Genomic DNA, 20,676 nt, shown 5'->3' with positions numbered 1-20,676 from the left:
ATGGCGTGACTGAATATTCATTTTTCAGCTACTCCTATTTCTCTTGGCATCTTCTAGGTCTCAGAAATGCATGCACTACCTCATATTCTCTTACATCTTTAATGATAACTTAACGTAGGTTTTGTAGATGCCTTTTACGAGTCATTATTTTTGGCTGTGTGAATAATTCCAACTTGTGACACAACTCAGCAATGCAAAGGACTTTTGCTAAGTTTGCTTCTCTTTTTCCTGTTATAATGTGACTAAAAAGTAATCTGCATTTCGTGTCTAGTGGGAACTTTAATTATAGTTAGGGCCACATCTACTCCCAAAGCAATTCTTGCTTGGAACAAGTGCCTTGGACAAATTCTCTTTGAGTGTACGTTTCTGTTAAAACCAAACTTTTCCATCCAAAGTTAAATTAAGAAATAAATTCAACACTCTCTATCTGACTGCTCAAGCTAGCAGTGTTCCACTGCAGTCTAACCTCTGTTTTTATTCCACACCTTTACTCTTCTTTTTAACTGAAAAACTAAGAACCCATAGCAATAGCATTCCCTCCAGGATTTTTGATGCTTCCTTAAAAAGATTTTTCCTTTGCTACTAAAAAGGCTGTGAAAAACCCTTTTTAAGAACCTGAAATACTGGCCTTTCAGTTCTGAAGGCTGAGTTCCAGTTGCGAGCTACAGTTCATATTCTGTAAAATAACACTACCACATCACAAAGTAATTGACAATTTCTGCTCAGGAGAGCCTGAGATTAATACAGCAGGGGATTTCAAAAGATACAGGTGAATGAATAATTTGTGATGGATAATGAATTTTGGGGTTTTCATTGAATTGAGCATAGTCATCAATAATCCAAAAGTAAAAAAGAAACTTTAGATTGATTACAAATCTCTGAAGTTAGAAATTTTTATTGTTTAATTTGTGGTTGGTTTGATGCCTTTGAGCACTTTCCTTGTTGGATGAGAGCACATGATCTCCATATACAAATTCACAAAAGCTCTATTTGTAATACAGCTATACCTAATGTAATTGGTATAAACTGCAGAAATGTTGAGACCAAAGGGATCTGCCACAGTCTTGCAACCACAGAACTTCCAGCACTGACACAGTCTAAGAAACCAATTTGTTGCTAATGTGAGGTTCTTATACTTTCAACATTTCTGTCACAAAAAAAACCAAAACAACCCCAAAACAAAACAAAACAAAAAAAACAAAAACAAAAAACCCCCAAACAAACAAACAAACAAAAAAAAAAAAAAACGAACCCAAAAAATCATTTGAGGTCATGGACAAGAGAAATGCACTAAAGATCAGGAAATACTTACAGACAGTGCAGCTGCAAGCTGCAGGATAACAGTTGTTTCTCCAGGCACCAAAAAAAGGCCCTAAGAATTTCTGTTAAAAGTCCTATGGAAAAGGATCTCCAGCACAAAGCTTCTCCTTCTACACAAAACTGATATGAATATCAGCAATGCAAATGTAATGCTCTCTATTGCTCATGTGAAAAATTCCTCCCTCTCAGGCAAACAATGGTTTTTGGATTTCTTCAGGGAATCTATTTTCCTTTAGGCAACATGATGGTTTCTTCCTCCCTGCACTCCAGTCTAACTGGGTAAAAGAAACCAGCCCACATAAGTGAGCCATTCAGTAAAACAGACCAATAGATAAAGCTGTAGCAGATATGTCCTTAAAATCCACCAATTACTCCAAAATAAAAAAAAAAAAAAATCAGAATATGCATGAAGCGGTTCACAAGTGATGCATAAACTAGCAAGAAATGCAGTTCTGATGAATTAATGTTTTGAAAAAAGCAGTTCAACCATCCTTAAGTTAATTAAGAACTTGGGATTCATTCTTGCCAGTTGTCTTCTGGGAGAATTTTCTTTGCGTTGAGCAACTGAGTGAAAACAAAGTCTGTTCCTACAGGTGGACTATTCTCTTCTTGGGGCACATACAAAACTCCCAAGTGCAGTTACCCACAAAGAGAAGACCAGCAGTGTTTTTACAGTAATTCTGGAATCCTTCTGAGTTAATTACAAACCAACCAGTAAATCCACACCCCAATGACAGAGCCAGCTGCCAGGCAGTGTCCTCTGATAGTCCTTCAGAGCCACCTTTTCAGGCTGTTAGACAATCTACTGCTAAACATCTGTATGGATCAACTACCGAGGCTTCCAACCGATTTCAGTATTAACAAATACAGCCTACAGCCAAAGATCTCCTCTTGTTTTCTGAAACGTGGACGTTATTGATTCCTTCATAATATTCTTGTATTTAGGAATAACCTGTTTTGAGGCGACTCAGGGACTTTGGAACTCTATGAAAATCCTTCCTGTGTCATCCTGTCACCATCCTGGTGATAGAACCATAGGAAAAGGGAACAGAGCATCTGAGGTACGTCAGTTGCACCGAGTTTAATTATCTGCCATAACCTCATCATGTCCTTCCTGTAGTGCACTGGTCAATCTCCATCCCAAACTAATGATGATATCCAGGCTACTATTACAGAAAGTTGTTCTGTATTGAAAACTTCGTGACTTCTTTTCAGTTTAAAATTATTTCTTATGAATATTCAGCTGGTGTATGTGCCACCACACTCCTTCATTTTAAGCAGGTTTCTTCCTTGTCGTTGTGCTTGCTCTCATGTATTCATCAGCAGCAGTCATGCACCTTTTCCAGTCTTCTGAACTGAAGACTGACATAAGACAGACTTCTAACACTTTCCATGGAACACGATTCATTCATTCCTCATCTTAGCTTGGGAATGCAATTTGAGTCCATGGCAACTGGGAGACCATTTTAACCAGGTGAGATAACTGGTGCATTCTCATGCTATGCTGTGTGCTGTGTCCCAGCTTTATCCAGTGACCTTGGCACAAAAAAAGTCTGTCCCCGGTGTCAACTAATTCTTTGAGTGCTGCACTGGTGAATGCAGCAGTGAACCTTCTCAACAAAGTATCTCCCTTTTAACCACCTCTCTGCATCCACATCAGAGTTTTTCTGCCTTTTCCTACCTTCTCAAAGGCATTAATTAGACACATAGATAACAGTGACTGAGCTTGTGTAGAAATCTAACTCATCCCCACCAAGCACAAATACAATCATCAGTGCTTATGTTGCAGTACCTGCTGTTGATAAGATAGCAAACAATTTTTTTCCTTTTTACAATCTACCACAAGAATCTTCTCCCCTCACATTTGTCCTAAAGTCTTGACTATTCAAATTCAGCATAGTTGGTTCCTAGTTACTTTGATAAATTCTTCATCTTCCTAAATATCTGACACTCACTAATCCATCATCTCATGTCACGGTTCACATTTTTATAGATTTTGCTTCCAGTCATGAAATTTCGTGAACTGGTTCTTCTTCCAATTTTTTTTCTTTTCCCCATCAAGATTAACCAAACCATCTTGAGAACTTTGATTTCCACATTTTACTCCCACTTTGACTGTAGGAATGTCTATTTTCATACATTTGATTCTGCTCATATTGTACCTTTGTTCTCAAATAGTCATCCCAACTTTTCGTTAAGAAATTAAATCTATTAACTCAGGATTGCCCTAACTTCTTCAATTATTATCTCTGTCCCACCAGCAGTTCTGCTTTTTCTTTGGGAAAATAGCAGATTCATTACACCTTCTTCCTTTCAGGCTTCCTCTGCCTTTACATTCTTAGTTGCTTTAGTTTATCCATACTTGCTCTTTGAAATTCCACAGCCTTCTTTACAGAATAACTTTAAATTACACTTTCCTCTACTGTAAAATTACTTATATTAGCATCATAAAGAGCAAAATGCTTACCAAATGGGGAAAAAAAATCCTTTGCATGTTTTTCGTGGTGTGAAAAGTTCATCAAAAATGAAAACACAAATTATTATTAATTTTAGGGTAAGTTTATCCTATTTTGGCATTTTTGTAAGACAATACAACTGCTCCAGGCTGAAAGCCTCTGCATTTGCCTTTCATCATGGCATTCTCTGAAATGAATCCCTCCAAAATCAAGGATGACTGAATCCATGAATGAAAGTCAGGATGACTAATTACCGAGAAAACTGCTATTCAAACAGATCACAACTCAACCCATAATTAACCAAACTCTGATTTATTTCTATCTATTAGGAAATAAGGCAGTATGGGTTTCCTTCTTACCAAGATCAACACATAATCCAAAATAAATTTCTGAGCACATTGTATACATTGCAGGAAGTTTACTGTTTAAACACATTAGTTAATTTTGAATTCTGCCAGTTCTAAGAGTTATTTTAAATATGCAAGCAGAAGATGTAACATTCTTATATGGTAACAGCAGTGCACAATGGAGGCAACATTTTTAGGAAATTAATAATAACACAGGATAAATATTTTTGGAGGTTGAATTTCAAATTTCAGCTTAATCTCTGCATTAATTCTTTTTGTGTACATAAGGTTTGTTGAGACAGAAAATTGCTATAATCTATAATCTGAGTGAAATAACTAGCTGGTCTCTGTCAGGAACATTTCAGCAACTCCAAATGATTCCCTACACTGACAGTCTTACTTCCAAAGGCCAAAATTTATTAGTTTCAGGAGCTGAAAGCAGCCAGCTCCTGATTTTAAGAAATGGTCACCCATCATTAGTGTCCTTGAAAACACCAGCAGAGAAAAAAAATCTGGATGTAGAGCAAAATAGTTCTGTAGCAAGCAGAAAAAAAAAACAAAACAACAATAGAATTTAGAACAGCATAAAGAGAGAACCTGCAGAGCTGATATAATTTTTCCAGGCTCAGTCAGGTTTGGAATGAAATGAAGGGATATTTAGTATAAAATCCTCATTTGGCCGCATTTTATCATCTGTTCACAGTGAACACTATTTAGAAAATAAATTAGGAAGCTCTCACATGGTGCATAAATTAAAGACAGTCTTGTAAGTCTTAAATGTTCAAGTCTGTTGCATGTTTTATAAAACAAGGGCCTTGTAAAATAAATCTTAAGCTTTAAAACCACAAAAGAATTATTTATGAATTAACTAGTCATCCCACTTCTTACATTAGCTCTGAAAAAAAGACGTTTCTTGGATATTGCAGTCAAACTATTAAAAGGTAAGGGAATGTCACTGAGTCTTTCTCTGAACTTGATGTTGTGACTAAATAGCGATAAAATTCTTCCCAGAACTTCTGTAGAAAACATTAGAGGCAACAGTCCCATAGTTCATCTATGCTTAATAAAATTATTAAGCATGTTTTAGAAATTTCTATCTAATAGAGAAAAATATCTAAGAAATGGATCTGACCTGACAATTTTTTATTATTTTTTTTCATGCCAAATTAAAGGCTTAAGTAAGGTAAAAGTAGATAGGACCCAAAGAACCCTTTTTGGCTTACATGTGGTACTTTGTAGGTTAAGCAAATCACTTATTCAAATGAGAAAAACCAAATAGCTGGCTGAGAGACTGCACTGAAAATGCACCAAATACTGCAGAAGACAGTTCATAACCTCATGCAAGCCCAGGTATTTTTTTTTATTAATTAAAAAAAAATCCTTTAATAAACATGTCTTCCACTCCAGATTATCTAGCTGAAAAAATTTCGAACTCATTTTTCTCAGCCTTCTTTCTCTCTCTGTGCACTGGACCAGATGTTACCATTGTCATTCCACCAACATTACTGCCTGTACCAGACTCCAGTTTGGTTTCTAGTCCTGTAATGAAGCACCTGCAATCCTTCTCATCCAAAAAAAGTTAGAAGCAGAATTCTGATCTGAATCTCATCCAGTGATGGGTGACATTCCTTTTTTTTTTTTCTCCTGAAAACACCCATCCAAACATTTTAAAGCCTCATTTTCAAAGGCCACCATGCTTTCATAAATAAATCATCATTCATTCCACGTATCTTCTGCTGAAGGAAACTGTGGAAAAGGCTGGAAGTTTGCAACCAAGTCCTTCTGCAGCAAATGAGCCATTCAGTTCATGGAGATGGATAAGGAATGGTTTGTTTGGAAGAGTTCCTGCTCCTACAACTGTTGCACTGGCCGGGCTGTGCCTGCAGCTTGGCTGGTGTCTGTAAATGCATCCTGCACGACCCGCAGGGGAAGCAGTGAGCATCACTGTTACCTTTTATGTCTGCAGCTAAGGAAATGCTTGGACATCTGCTTCCTAAGCTGGCTGAGGCTCTGCTGGCAGCGTGGCACCGAGCGGCTCCCCCAGCCCCAGCCCGCGGATCAGCACAGCCCCCGGGCAGCCAAAATCTCTCAGCAGACAGATGTTTGCTCACCTGTGGTGCCTCATGGGCTGGGTTCCTCTGTCAGGAGACAAGGCCTCTGGGAAAGACTGAGCGCCTGGAAAACTCGACTCCATAACTTTGTGCAGAATAGGCCCCGCATGCCTATCGGGTTTTGAATACTGCGGCAGAGAGAATAAAATTAATTAATACTCACAAGACAAAGCACATTGTTGATGCTACTCGCTCTGAATTCATATCAGAGAGGGGTAAGAAGTGCTCTGGTGCATTTTTAAATCAAAATTAAGCATTGCAAGTAACACATTCATTCAGTACTGTTTACATGGCAGAAAGGGCTAATAACCATTATCCCCATTACGTTCTGCACATCAAAACACGAACATCAGCATTAGCAGCAAAATTAGACTGATCTGCCCATAATGAAGGGAACAACGATCCCTTTGGCTAGAAGTCTGTTTTTGTGGCTACCCATGCAGAGACAGATCACAAAACACATCTCAGAGGACAGTCAGCAACTTCTTGAGTCCTTTGGTGATTTCAGTCAAACACTGCATTCATCATCAGCATGTATAACTATGAAAACCAAACTGAAACAGCACTTGTGTCATCAGATAAGTAAGAAAAATATTTGAATCCTATCCAGAGAGCCAGATATCTTTCAGAATCAGTCTGAACCTTTTGACCTGGGAGTATCTATGCTAGTAAGAACAGTGCAAACATAATTCTTCTTGTGGCAGGTGTAGGCGTGGGGCAGTCTCTGGGCACAGAGTGAGACACAAAGGTTTGCAAAGCAGACACTAGACATGAAGAAGAACAGATTTGTTCTTGCTTTGTGATTCAACTGCAATTTAAAAAAAAAAAGTCTCTGAACCTGAATGGAGCCATAAAGTTGAAGTACAGAGAAAGCTACACTTGGGTTTGTAAGAAGATTCCATTTTGTTAGTGGGCACTGGGAATATCTCCAAGACATGAGGTTAACTCACACTTCCACTCAGGTGTGAAAAATAAAGCACTTTTCAGACTTTTTACTTTGCATTACAAGGACCTGCACTAAAGCTAATAGGTCTGTTTTCCTTTTGCTTTGCATTTTCAGTACTAGACACCTAGGTATCCATGCTGTCTTTAAAATAGATTGGTATTGGGGGAGCGATCACACAATTACATATTTTAGAAAGAAAATACAAAGTAAAATATTAGAAAAAAAATCACAGTGGTGAAAAATGCCTTGTTTTGATACAACAGCATAAAAATTCATGGAGAAGATAGAAAGCATTCTTTCAAAAGACAGTTCTTCATAATTATTAGTTTTGTCTGACAAAATACCAATAACTCCTTAAAACAGACTATTATTTTCTGCCTCTCACTTATTCTTATCTACATTTCTGTAGACTTCAGCAAGATCAAACAGGGAAGTCATACAAGAATATTCTCTTTTAAAAATAGGTTACATGTACTTTTAGTCCAGCCAGTCATACTTCTTATGACCAATTTCTACAGATAAAATAACAACTCTTGATATTTTTCTCCCCTGCTCTTCTCCCTCTTTCTGTTGAGTGAAATACTCATGCTGAACAGGGTTAAATCATTGTTTTTGTGCTTCTGAAGGCAAAGCTGTGAGTGGCAATATGCAAAATGGTGCTGCTGCATGCAAATCCAACTGAAATAATAAGAGGAAACATATTCCACTCCCATTTCTTTCAGTTACCATGATCTTAGATGTCACTTGTAAATGTTGTAGATAAAATATTCAGACAGAAATATGATTCTTAAGGTACCCACAATGGTGAAGGTTTTAAACTTTAATAGTTATCCTGCCAGCTACAGAAATGAAACTGGCTTTGATTTCTGACCCGAATAAATCAATTTGAGCTATGTAAAGAATGGCTTGCTATTGCCAAAAAGCTATTTCTGTCCTTTTTTAGAGTTTGTTCATGGTACAAAATTGAAGGTCTGAATGGCCTGTAAGACCATGAGTATGAAGTGAATCATGAGGAGCAGAGGTAAGCTGTGCCTTTTGCCACATCTGTGTTTCAGGTGGATGTGGGCTGGAGCAGTGGTGCCCAGAGCCTTTCCCCATCACAGCTGAGGAGCACCAGGACTTCAGAGGCTGCTCTGATGCTGATCAGCAAACTGTACTGAAGGTCCAGCACCCAACACTGCTCAGGCACAGCCTGCAAAGGGTATTTTTTACCCTAACTGGACATTTTTTCCCTTTTCAGATACGCCACTTAATACACAGTTCCTGTAACAGTCATACCATTTATTACAATGAAAATGTGAATTACAATTTAAATCAAGGGGGTGAATATACAGGGAATTCTAACAATGTAATTGAACATACCTGGATCTACCACATTATTCATACATTTTAATATACTTAAAAACAGTTTGTTTTTTTCTCCTTTAGCTTAACTCCAAGTGCCACGTCTGAGATCACCTCTGGAGAAAAGTACCTTCACACTTTTTGTGAAGAGCTTACAGCAGTATCAGTTGGTGCAATATGGGATCATTCCCCAGCCATATCCCAGCAGGGCTCATCCTGCTGCCTTCACAGCTCTGTTCTCACCTGGGCTGAGCTCCATGGAAGCCTCTGGCTGTTGTGAGCTGCTCAATACTCAGCCTTGATGAAGAATAACCTGTGAAACCCTTTCAAAGACCTGTTCCAGTAGCATCACCGAAAGCTTATCTGTATTCAGGTTTTTTAATGGTTTTCTTGCCTCCTTGGTTAATTATCTGCTCTTGTTTGAGCAATTACTGAAAAACACTGAGGCATATGGCTAAATAAATTAAAGAGTAATGATAGCTGTAAAAAATATTTGCAAATTTTCAATTTTTCATTGTTTCATGGAGAAAATAATCTATTATGTGCAATTACTCAACTCTCTGACAATAAAAATTCCACCCCCTGCTAGTTAATTCAAAGTGAATCTGTGAAGGCAGCCTGAGCCAGGAGACAAGAAAACAGCCTTTGTCACTGACCTGGTGCATTACTGTGAGCATATAATTCCTCTGCTCCATGCCTTGAATTTCCTGTTCATGTAGGGCTCAGGGATGACAAATGCTTGACACTGTTGTTCTGGTGTTATGCAAACCAAAACACCCATTCCTCCCCCAGACTTTACTTACTTAGCTCTTCCACCTCAGCCATTCCCCAAAATAGTAAAAGGTCCAGAAATTCATGTGTCATTGGAAGTGAGGTGATGTGGGGACCCCATTTCAAGGAGAACTGAGAAGGCAGAGGGGTCAGCTTTAAACGACATTCAGAGAGGTTGCCTCAGGGAGGAAAAGAGCCAGTGATTTTTCTGCTGGGGCTGAGCTTGCACAAAAGCTCATCAGGTGGTACATTTAACATCCTTACTGCTTCCCTATGCTCTGTGTGTTTTGCTGCCAACACTGGCTCTAGACAGAGGATAGTAAATTCAGGTTTGTCTGTTCTGGCAGTTCTTCCTAAATAGTTACATCCTGCAGAAATGGGAAATTTGCTTCTTGATCTTAGCTGATAAATCAAATGGTAATTCATGTAAACCAACAGAGTAATCCTTTAAAAGACTTAAAGTATCTCTTGCTTGACATATATTAATTGCATTTCTATCACAATGACTGAAAAGATTTTACTTCCTACTACTATGAATAAAAGGCAAAAAGATGGAAAAGGAGCATTTTTTGTCCCTCATTGTAAGGATTTCAGAAACGCTAGTGGTTGCAAGCTACTAGAAACAAGTGTAGTGAAAATTGAAACCACACAGTACAGCATGAAAAGCATATTAACCACCTCAGAGGGAAAGTGATGGAAAATAATAGATTCCCTTGGTACCATGGGAGAAGGTATTAAAAACCACAAGGATGATGTCATGGCACTTTAAAAACCATGACAATTCTCAGAATCACTAAAGGAATGTCAAGGTTTCAGCTGACTCTTTAATTTTTTTTTTCCATGACATATTTACCAAGCTGTGAGAATTTAAAAAGAAACCCTCTACTAGATGTGGAAAAAGCAGTTAGGAATCAGGAGCCACCCCACCTCCTCCTGCCACCTGCACGGTGTGTGAGGGTGCACCAAGCACTCGTCTTTCTAGATGGGGAGAATGACAATTTCCTTCCTTTTGACTGTGTGGAGACCCAACTGTTTGCTGCACCCCTTTAAATATCTCTTGAAAGGAGGATGATCTCTTTGGGAAGGGGTACATAACACTTGGGAAACCCTAGGTTTTATGCATTAGGTGAAATTAATGTGAATCTCCTGTCTCAAAGACAGAAGAATCTCAAAGACCCTGAATTAAAAGCTGGCACATCTATCTCTTCCTGGCTCAGGAATCATTGCTGGATTATCAGTGCATTAGTCTTTAAATCCAAGAGGCTAGTAACCCTAGCAGGAAACACCTAGCAAGAATTTAAGTGTGCTGCTGCCAGAATGTTTGGGAAAAGCAGTGGACTTGCAGGAGATTCAGAAAATCCTAGGAGCTGTTTTCAAACAGGTATTTATGAATCCTTCTTACAGTACACAGTATTTTTAATCTAATTTGTATCTCTAAGAAAATAATGAAATTGCTACCGAAGATAAGACTTGTTACAGGCGAGCACAGTTACCAGTGATGGGCAGCAGGACTTCAGAGGGAACACAGCTGTCCTGACAAAAGCCAACCCTTTGTTTCACTTTTCAGAATCACAATTGAGCAGAGGCAGGGAGTGGAAGAGATGTAATACATTTGAGTGTGGGAAGAAAATTGCTTCCCTGAGATTGGTCAAGCTCTTTATAGCCACAAACCACTTGAAACCCTTTCTGCTATACCCTGGGCCTTGGGAAATAAGTTAAACCTCCTTCTAAACCAATACATTTGGAAAGATAGATGGACCCTTTACTAAATATAGCAACCTCTCAATCAAAAGGTGATGGTTCTTTCAGAATAGTCATCAAGAATAAGGAACCTTATGCAACTTTTCTCAGGTCTCCACAAAACCATTCTCCTCCATGAAAGAAGAAAGAGCTGTGTGAAAAGCCTGAGAGCATCACCACATCTATTCAACAAAGACAAGAGAAAAATCCAGGAGAATCTTCTAGGGAAAGAAAGAAGGGTGACATCAATAGGAAAACTCTCTTGCAAAGGGGAGCACGTGGAGTAGGAAAAGAAACAACTTGAAGGATTATTTAAACCAAAGTGCCAGACTGGAGGAGTAGTCTCCAGGAAATAACGGCCCTCATTTATTTAAGTGTATTTATTAGCTCCTGGAAATGAAGAGAACTAGGATTTCTCCCCAGGCCCACGAGGTGGCAGCTGCAGATGGGAATGGCAGAAGGATCCCATCCAGGCTGCCTGACCCCTTTCCACCCAGCAGATATGCCCAAGGCAGATCTCTTGTCTCTGACTGGGAGTCACTCAGCCATTCCTACAAAATACATTTCCAAAGCCCCTTTTCTGCTGCCTCACCAAACCGCTGCCCTTTACCTCCCCTCCCATCTGGCAAGTTTTGTAAATATTTCATGAGCTGCCTGCATGTATTCCTGCACTAAAATCTTCCTAACAATAGAAGCTGTTACTAGACTGTTACACTACGTCCTGCACAAGGTCATTCTGTTTTTCTTCTTCCTATCCTCCCAAAGGGAGAATGTATTAACGGCAAGGAGAAAACAGTTGCCCGCAAACAGCCACAAGAACAAGAAAATAGTGTGTTAATTACCAGCACTCATAATGTCAGGCTGAATGGCCTTAAAAATGAAAAGCAAATTTGGATTAAAAGAGTAAATATAATGATGGTGTTCAGTCTTCATGTCCAGAATCTGTGAACTGCTATTTCTGCCATTACACCTATGGCTATGGTAAAAGAAAATGACAAAATACTGCACTGAATTACAATGATCAAATGGCAAAGAGCATGTTCTTAATGTTAACCAAGGCTTATTTCATAGGACAGAACAAAAGGATCGTGACCTTTACATTTTGTTGCAATCACTACAACCAACAACACTCCCAACAGCTTTTTTTTGGGGGCTAGAAATAATGTAAGGCTGAATGAACTGAAAGCGAGGGAAAAATTGCACAAGGTTCCCCAAACTGTGATTATGTCAATTTAGTGGAACTATCTTCCTTCTTGAAAGAGCATATTTTTTCCTGAATTACAAAGCGTATCATGAGCATATACAGGAGCAATGGTGTTCCTACAAAACAGAACTTTTAGTGAATACAAGCAATGCTCTGGCAGCCTCTGTATCTTAGCAGGGAGGCTCTGCTTACTCTAAATTGGTTAAAAGGGCTTACATTTATCTCTAAATTAATTGGATGTAAGCTAGGAGTTGAGAAATCTTTGATTAAGTGGGCTTAAGCACTCACTTCGGCTAAACTCCCACTATTTTGACAGAATCTGGCAAATAAGGTAGTCATCCCTTTAAGCAATGCTAAGATACTTTTTTTTAAAAAAAAGGAGTGAATAATTTAGAAAGGTTTTAATACTTCTTTTATATTTTCCTATTATATTGCTATGAGGATCCTTCTTCCAAAGAGTTTGTTCAAAGTAAGACAGCGCTGACTGTGAGTGACCGGGGAAAGAGAATGACATATACTGGCAAATACCTTCCTAAAAAAACACTAGGGCTAAATAAATTGCTTGTCTTCAAGTTCCTTATTTCAAACGTGCTTTACATATTTCATGATTATGAAACTGTAATGACTTCCATGCAATTATATTCAGAAAAATGATTAAATATAGTTCAAATTAAATTTGAACAGACTAATTTCTTTCTGTAAACTAGAGTACCTTTAGTTACAGACCCAGAAAAACCAGACCATTGGCATGGTCTTCCCTTGGGCATTTGTTTATATGTGCAAATGTAGTTCTAGATTTTGAGTTTACTCTGAATTAACTGCGACAAATCTCTATGTTCTTTCATGCAGGTTCATAAATCATTGGAAGGCATGACATCACTTAGGTTCAAGGATCTCCCACAACACAGACAGACACGTATGACCTCAGGTATTGCTGGAAACCATAACAGCAATTTCCACTGCTGAATGCAGAGCTGGGGGGCTTAGCAAAGTCTGCTACACGAACAAAATGTACCAGGATCCATTGAAAAAACTTTAGAAAAAAACATCCCTGCTTTCCATTAAGAGTCCCGATAGAAAAGATTTTATGAAAGAGGTGAGAATTGTGGTTCCCATTGCTCAGATGTTAATAGCAGCATGACGATGTGCTGCCATCAGCAGCAGGAACTCAGCCAGGCTATTAAAAGTGCTGTAGCTGGCAGGATTACTTACATTTTGCAGCTGGACTTGGCTTTGTGCCATACACTCCGACTTTGCCATCACACTGGAAGCATTTAGGCTGTAGGTTTTCCTATTCTGCGTTTCTTTCAGCTGTTCGTGAATTTGCTTTGTTTGTTTCCTGCAGAGAGAAATAAAATTCATTTAGGAAAGAGCTCACTTGATCTTCTGCTATAGCCATGATATTTTTACAGCTATAGCTCCCTTTGTTCAAAACTTTACTGTATTAGATGAGCCAGCTGAGCTAATTCACTAATGTCTGATATTTCAATGCAGCACTTGTTTCCTGGCAAGACCTAACAAAGGGGGGGAAAAAACCCCTCTCTTCTGTTTTAAAATACCTTCTATTCTCAGATTACTATAATAGTATGCTCGTTGTGCTAGTGTAGAGTCTTGTAAGATCATCTATTGCACGTTTAATAATAGCTTGCACGCCAGTCTGAATAATAAAAAAAGCATTTTGCTCTGATTTGGAAAAAAAATGTTTTGGCAAATAAAATAGGCATTAGCCCCTGCTGGCTATAAAAATTGATGAAGAATCAAAGATTTATACTGGCTGATTAGACTTGACCTATAACACATCTTGTATAGAGCAGCTTCTGCTCATATGCTTAAACCTGGAAAAAAAACATCAGTATGGCCTCAGAGGCCGTGTTTTTGACTTATTATACCATAATCCACCCTGTCAGAGCTAGGAATACCACTAGATGAATCCCTTGCATTATTCAGGAGATAACTATACTGTTAACAAAGACTTTTTGTTTCTGCCACACTATATTGAGTGGGAGTGACAAACAGTTTTAAGTTCTGTACATGATAGAGGATGTGAGACAGCAAGCCTTAAATATTAATTTTATCTACTTCAAAAAGTTATCTCAGCTGGGCAAAAACTGTTATGTTTATGTTATATGCTTAAGGTCCCTTTGTAAGTTTCCTTTTTTTTTTTCTCATAAACTCTATCATCTGGGACTATCAGTTTTAAACAATGATAAGCAAAATCTTCACAATACAATTTTAATTCTTTCCTTCCTTCCCTGCTTCATTTCTCTCCCCAGAAGATGCATCTGCAGCAGTGAACCTACAATGGCCTTGGAAACAACCCAGTAATGTCAAGGACTCACCACCAGCAGCATTTCCTTATGCCACCAGAAGGTTTGGGACAGCAACTGGTGCTGAGCCAAATTTCCAAGGAAGTGATTTCTGGCAAGTATTGATAAGAGATAAATAAAATACGGCCCTTCTATACTGAAATTTGAATTTTAGCAAAGCAGCTTCAGCAGCATTTTGAAACAGTTCTGGTGATTTGATTGTGGAAAGCCTTATGACATCATTAAGCTTGACAGGATCTGGAGTCAGGCAGTGAATTTGACACTGAATGAAATATAAAATTAATTTGAATTTCTTATTCACACTGTATACTGCTGGAAGGTGTAAGAAACCAGAGGGAAATTACTTATGTGCTCAATGGAGGGGCATGTGAGAGAGGACAGGTTCCCTCAGCATGAAAGTAAGTGGTGAGAAGTACCACAGTTCAGATATTCCATTTTAATAACATAGTTTCTAATAGCTTTTGAGTCCCTTACTTTTGGTTCAGTATGACACAATGTAAGCATTTGCTTAAATTCAAGAAATTGTGAAGTACCTGCTTGGAAGTATTTGTTACAGATTGTTTCCTGAGTACAGGTCACAAACCATAACAAATCCAGGACTCTCAGTACCTTAATATTGGAATAATCTGAATAGATACATAATCTGAAGGAATATAGTGTCAAATTAAATTAATCAGTTGAGTCTGAAACATCTCTTTTAAAAATGTTTTTAATTTCCACTAATTTTTGAATCCCATAAAATGGAACAATTTAATTTGTAACATGTCTAAACGAGCTCTTCATGTTCTCATAAAATTCCAGGGGAGATTCATAAAAGCAGCTTTAGGGTTTTGACGAACAACTATTTTCTGACCAGCTAAATTACAGCTGAGATAATTAGCACATCTGTTCCTATGTCCTACTGGAAAACCAGCCTCTTGCTTGGTGTCTTCAGGAATTTTTTGCATGACTTGCAAAAAATTACCTTACCATGTAAGGTATGAAACATGATCACAGCATCAGACTTTGGGAACCTCTTATATACACACAAAATGACAATTTTATCAGGAAAATAACACCATTTTTGGATTTATTCGGAAAATAAATTGAGTTGTTTCTATATTTATAAGCACGTGTAAGTAAACTGCAAAAATTCAGCTTCACTACTGCAGTCTTTAATGTTACAATTGAAATTCCTGAAGGTAATTTGCTGAGAAAAACAATCCAATCATTCATTTCCTTTTATGTTCATGCAACCTAACATTAATATCAGTTTATGCATATTCATTTTGCTAAATTATAGGAGGCACAGCTATAAAACTAGAAACCATTAATAATTCAAAGTTACTTGCTGATTAATAAATTTATTTTATACTTTTGTTTTCAAAACAAACTGGACTTATGTGTTCTACTTTAGAAATATTTGGCAATGAAGTGTTCTTACTTCAGCAAGAAATAAAGTCACTAGTCATTTGTAAAAGTCTAAGCTGTAAAGGGCAGCCCATTACTGTACTCTTCATCTGTTGCCAACACTTCCAGCACTTTCTTGATTAACCTAAAAGGAATAATTGGAAGGGCATAGAGTTTAATTATAGTCCTAAACTTTCTTAGATTGACTCTATTTTAAAAAAGGACTTTTAATTCAGTGGCATATAGGGAAGTGCCTATTTCTAGCAGCTGGTATTACAGAATTGTCAGACTAAGTGAGGGTCAGGATCTTCATGGAAACTTTTCTCTTAATGGATGCACTATTCGGAGTTTCTATATCCGTTAGCAATATTGTAAATTTTTTGTACGTCAGTGAAACCCCAGGATAACTCCCATGCAGGAGGAATACTCAGATAATTCTTAAGTACAGTCAGGGTACATATGCCTGATAAAGAAGCTCCCAAAAACCTGCAGATTAAAAGCTAACATATGTTAAGTGTTGAGGCACTTCAAATTTGTTGGGTTTTACACCCTTAAGACACTGCCCAATGTTACATTCACAGCTTTACCGGGCCTCCATCAGACACAGCCTAGACACTTTTATCTCCTTTTTGGACAGCACCAGATGGAGCCACAGCCAGGATGTTAGGGACCAATCAGTCTCCTCCCATTACTCACCCTGTGCATTGTCTGAGGTCTCCTGACTGAACCAGAGGTGCTCATTTTCTCACATCTCTCCAAACTTCAGTTCCAGAATCTGGCACCAGCCTACTTCAACTCTTCTCAGTCACTCATATTTATAATGCAGACAGAGCTCCAAACCCAACACCCCCACCTGCTTCTGAGTTATGACACACTATTGTCCCCTAAGTTCCTCTTTCAAGTGTTACTTGCACCCATCATTTTCAGATTTAACTCTCCTCAGCACCTCATCAAAGCCAGGGTGTTTTGCAGGCTGGTCCAACCCAGCTCTCACTGCTCCCTAGAGCAGTGCAAGACAAGAGGGGCACTGTGAATAACAGAGGGGCTTTTTATTCACAGCATGCTCAGTCATTGATGCATGCTCTTCCCACTGATAATCCCATCCTGCTTCTTCTGAAACATTCTCCATCAGCAAAACCATCAAGCCTTTCCAGGAAGATTCTCACTCACTCTTTCTTCTAAGATCTGCAGATCTAAAATGCATAATTACATTCCTAATGGCAGTGCCAAAGAGGCTGTTTCTGCTCACAGTTTATGCTACAGAAAAGGAGTTTGCAAGGAGCAACTGTCCTGCCAGTCTGTCCTTCCCAGCTAACATCACAGTCACACTGAATATCCAAACAACAACTGAACAAAATCCCTCAAGACATTAGAATAATTTAGAAAAAAATGTGAACAAACTCAAATCTTCACTCGCGACCTACCCCTGAAGTTTGAGGGGAAGAAAAAGGGGCAAAAAAGACCTGGTGACCTTTTTACTTCCTTTCATTATTTTTTTTTCTCAGATAGAAATGTCAATTTAAATTTTTATCACAATAAAACTCAATCCTCATTATATTTCCTAGACATTAAAATAAATTTCAGAAATAAATTTGGATAAACACCCAAAATTTTAAACAGTGCCAACCTTCACATTTTTGAAGCTCAGCCACCCTGACTAGCCTCATGCACGTACTTTTTTATATTGATCTGTGTTCTCTCATTTACTCCAGCTGGAACAGGAGTGAAGGATGACCACCATAGAGAACATATTTATTGATACAGGGGCACTGACGAGCATGTCAGGTAACTGCTGTGACGTTTTTGCAACTGAGACTGTACACATAACAATAACTATTATAAAATAACATCCAGTTGGGAAAAGGATAGAGTGGGCAGTATTCAACTTGAAAATAGTTTAGTCCAGATGATTGCACTGTACTTGGACAGGTCAAAGTTCTTCTGCGTTACAGATACAGGCTAGATAATACAACAGGCTGCTCTATTAGCTACAGGTTACAGATACCTGCAGATGACTTGTTTCTGCACTTCTAACTTTACTTTTGTTCTCAGCATAGAGAAATGGACATTCAGGGATATGAAATGAAATGCAAAAAGGAGATTGTATGTTTAAACTGTCATTTCCAGAAGAGCAAAGGGATTATTGCACTGATCGTAAAAGACAGAAAATTATTACTGTCAAAAAACAAGAACTGAATATGACACAATCTAAACTTTTGTGATATCAGAAAATAGAAAGAAGAACACACATGGCTCCTGTTTACATTTTGGGGAGGGCTTTGTGCAGCCGTGGGGAACTACTGTAGCCAGACCAGAGACAACAGCAACTTCAGAAGGAGGGGAGAAGCTGAAGAACTGCGAGGCTGTGAAAAGGACAGCAGGCAAACCCCAAAGAGAGCAGAGGAAGGCTCTTACTTGGCTTTGAAGTAGAAGGCTGCACAGAGCACGCCCACCACGACGATGCCAAAGATGATGCAGGCAATGGACAGCACCTGGCGCTGGTACACCTCCTCGCTCTCTGTGAACAGCAAAGGGCACAGTTAGCAAGCACAGGAAACAAGAAGGGATTTCAGCACCTCATGGTTCACTAATAATGGACAGGTGGGAGGGACGTGGAGCTCTGGGCTGGCTCATTCCACCAGAACGGATGCTTCTCTGATCCCCTCCTCTCTTTGTGGCTCATGCAGCTGTGGCCTCCTTGGGAAGTTTTAGAAAATGCCCCAGTACACTCGGAGAGACACATCGTAATGACACTTGTCAGAATGACATCATAATCACTATCAGGGCACTTTCATTTTTATCTCTATCCCACACGCTGGTTTTCAGCTTTTCTTAGCTAAGATTTTACCATCAATAGGAGAAAGAGCCCTACAACCACGGAGTTCTTCTGACTTAAGGAAAGGACCATCAGAGCTATTGTAATGTCCCAGAAGAGTCAGAGTTCTTCAGCTACCTCAAAAATGTAAGGGCTTTCTTTTTTATTTGAGTAGTGATTACAATGCCTTACTCCCATGTCCTGAAGCTTATGCAAAACATGCCAGAGTAAAAAAAAAAAATAACTCAATGAACTTGCACGGAACCCAATGACTATTTTGCCATGAAGCACCAGATATTGCTTTGATAAGTGTTTATTTTTTAAAAAAGTTAATTTTCAAATCTCATAATATTCTAAACAACTTTTAAACAGAAACAGAATGAAAGTTAAAAACAAACAAAAAAAAAAGAAAATGAAAAAAGCTATGGAAATAAGAGAAAACACTCATTCATGACAGCAGACAGGAGCTGACAAGCAACTGGAGATTCACACAGCTCCTTAAGTGCTACATTTAATGTTTATTCTTTCAACCACTTTTCTAGTTCAAGGTGCTAACATGCCAAACAGATTGCTACTTCTTAAGGTCAGTTTCTCCAAACTTGCAAGGTACAAACGAGTATTTTCTCCCACATATTCCAGGTGGAAAGCCAGCATGCAGGACTGTCAAGGCACAGTACAAGCACCGTATGCTGACAAACCCACGTTTCCTTCCCAGGCTGGAGCTGCTCAGTGCAGACACCCCCATGGATGTGAACACCAGGCACACATGTCAAGTAGGTGGCAGCAGCTCCAAGTTTGTAACTCTCAGGTTCATAACAAATATTGTATGCAAACACCAAGGGAAATCTAGGCAAATCACTAAAGACTATGTTCAGTATCCTAATCAGTACTAATTATTAATTTTTCAAAAATTAGTATCACAGTGAGTGCTGCTACTAAATATGTGGAATCTTAAACACAAGCATTTGTCTCTTGTAAGTCCCAGTTCTTTGTTTGTAAGCTATTAAAAATAAAATTATGGTATCATATCTTGATTTTTTACTTACTTTTCCACTTGCTCTCTCCAACAACACCACAGTGATACAGAAGCCATTCTTAAGATACAAAATGTTCTCAGCTTCTGCTGACATTTGCCCATCATTTAAATTTGAAATTCTAAAAGTTGTACTTCTAAAACACTATCTTAAAAATAAAAAGAAGCAAATAGTCTTTTCACCTGTCTAAAATATAACTGGAAAAATGGAAATTCAAGAGGAAATCCCGTTCACATTGCACTAAAATGGATTCCAGTACAGCCTATTAGGCCTGTTCCTCACTGGGAGCTACAAAATTTGGATCTAGACAGAAAATCCTTACTGGCACTGAAATAAATATTTGAGGTTTCATGTCTTTTGTTTTATTTATTTGTTTGCTATTAAAAGCAATTGCACAAACATTGTTGCCCACCTTCCATTTCCACAGTAAAACACAAATTGTACAAATTTGAATTCTTATGTTGACATAATCACACTGAAACTCATTCAAGAACTCTTCATTTCAGCAACTGTTAACCTGCTCTGCCTGAACACTAATGTCAGCACCTACTGCCTAAGTCACAACCTAACCATGCATAGTTATGAACTGCAGTTTCACTCAAACATTCCATATAAATGACAATTGAAAAATCTATTTATGAAAATAAACTGATTAAAGTAATGTGTGAAAATAGGCTTAATTTTTATTTTCTTTCATCAGAAGCCCTCATTAAATACTTATTTTTTTCTCTTACTGTTTCTTTTTGAGAAATTGTGAGTTTAATGCAGCTATGTTCTTTTGTCTGTCCTGAATAGTGATCACTGTCTTGTAAAAGATGCTTTAGAATAAGCCTTACCAAGACAAAAGCAATTCAGAGACCAGACAATATCAT

The 20,676-nt window shown here is 38.3% G+C and overlaps 1 protein-coding gene across 3 annotated transcripts in view; it reads right to left on the bottom strand.

Annotated features, from left to right (window-relative positions):
• Positions 1 to 20,676, bottom strand: part of NRG3 (neuregulin 3) — a 342,153-nt gene that overhangs the window by 5,628 nt on the left and 315,849 nt on the right. For 2 of the 3 annotated variants that reach the window (XM_062496409.1, XM_062496411.1), the window contains exons 5-7: positions 18,371 to 18,473; positions 13,452 to 13,578; positions 6,235 to 6,362 (exon numbers count right to left, since the gene is read on the bottom strand). In XM_062496409.1, the coding sequence (XP_062352393.1) occupies positions 6,235 to 6,362; positions 13,452 to 13,578; positions 18,371 to 18,473 (358 nt within the window). Of the gene's footprint in view, positions 1 to 3,112; positions 3,116 to 6,234; positions 6,363 to 13,451; positions 13,579 to 18,370; positions 18,474 to 20,676 lie in introns of all 3 variants that reach the window. The other variant, XM_062496410.1, reaches the window with a different exon arrangement.

The sequence above is a fragment of the Cinclus cinclus genome, chromosome 7 (genome assembly GCF_963662255.1).
Source record: "Cinclus cinclus chromosome 7, bCinCin1.1, whole genome shotgun sequence".
Classification (NCBI taxonomy): domain Eukaryota; kingdom Metazoa; phylum Chordata; class Aves; order Passeriformes; family Cinclidae; genus Cinclus; species Cinclus cinclus.
The sequence above is the reverse complement of the archived record's forward strand: the minus strand, read 5'-3'. Positions and strand labels throughout refer to the sequence as shown.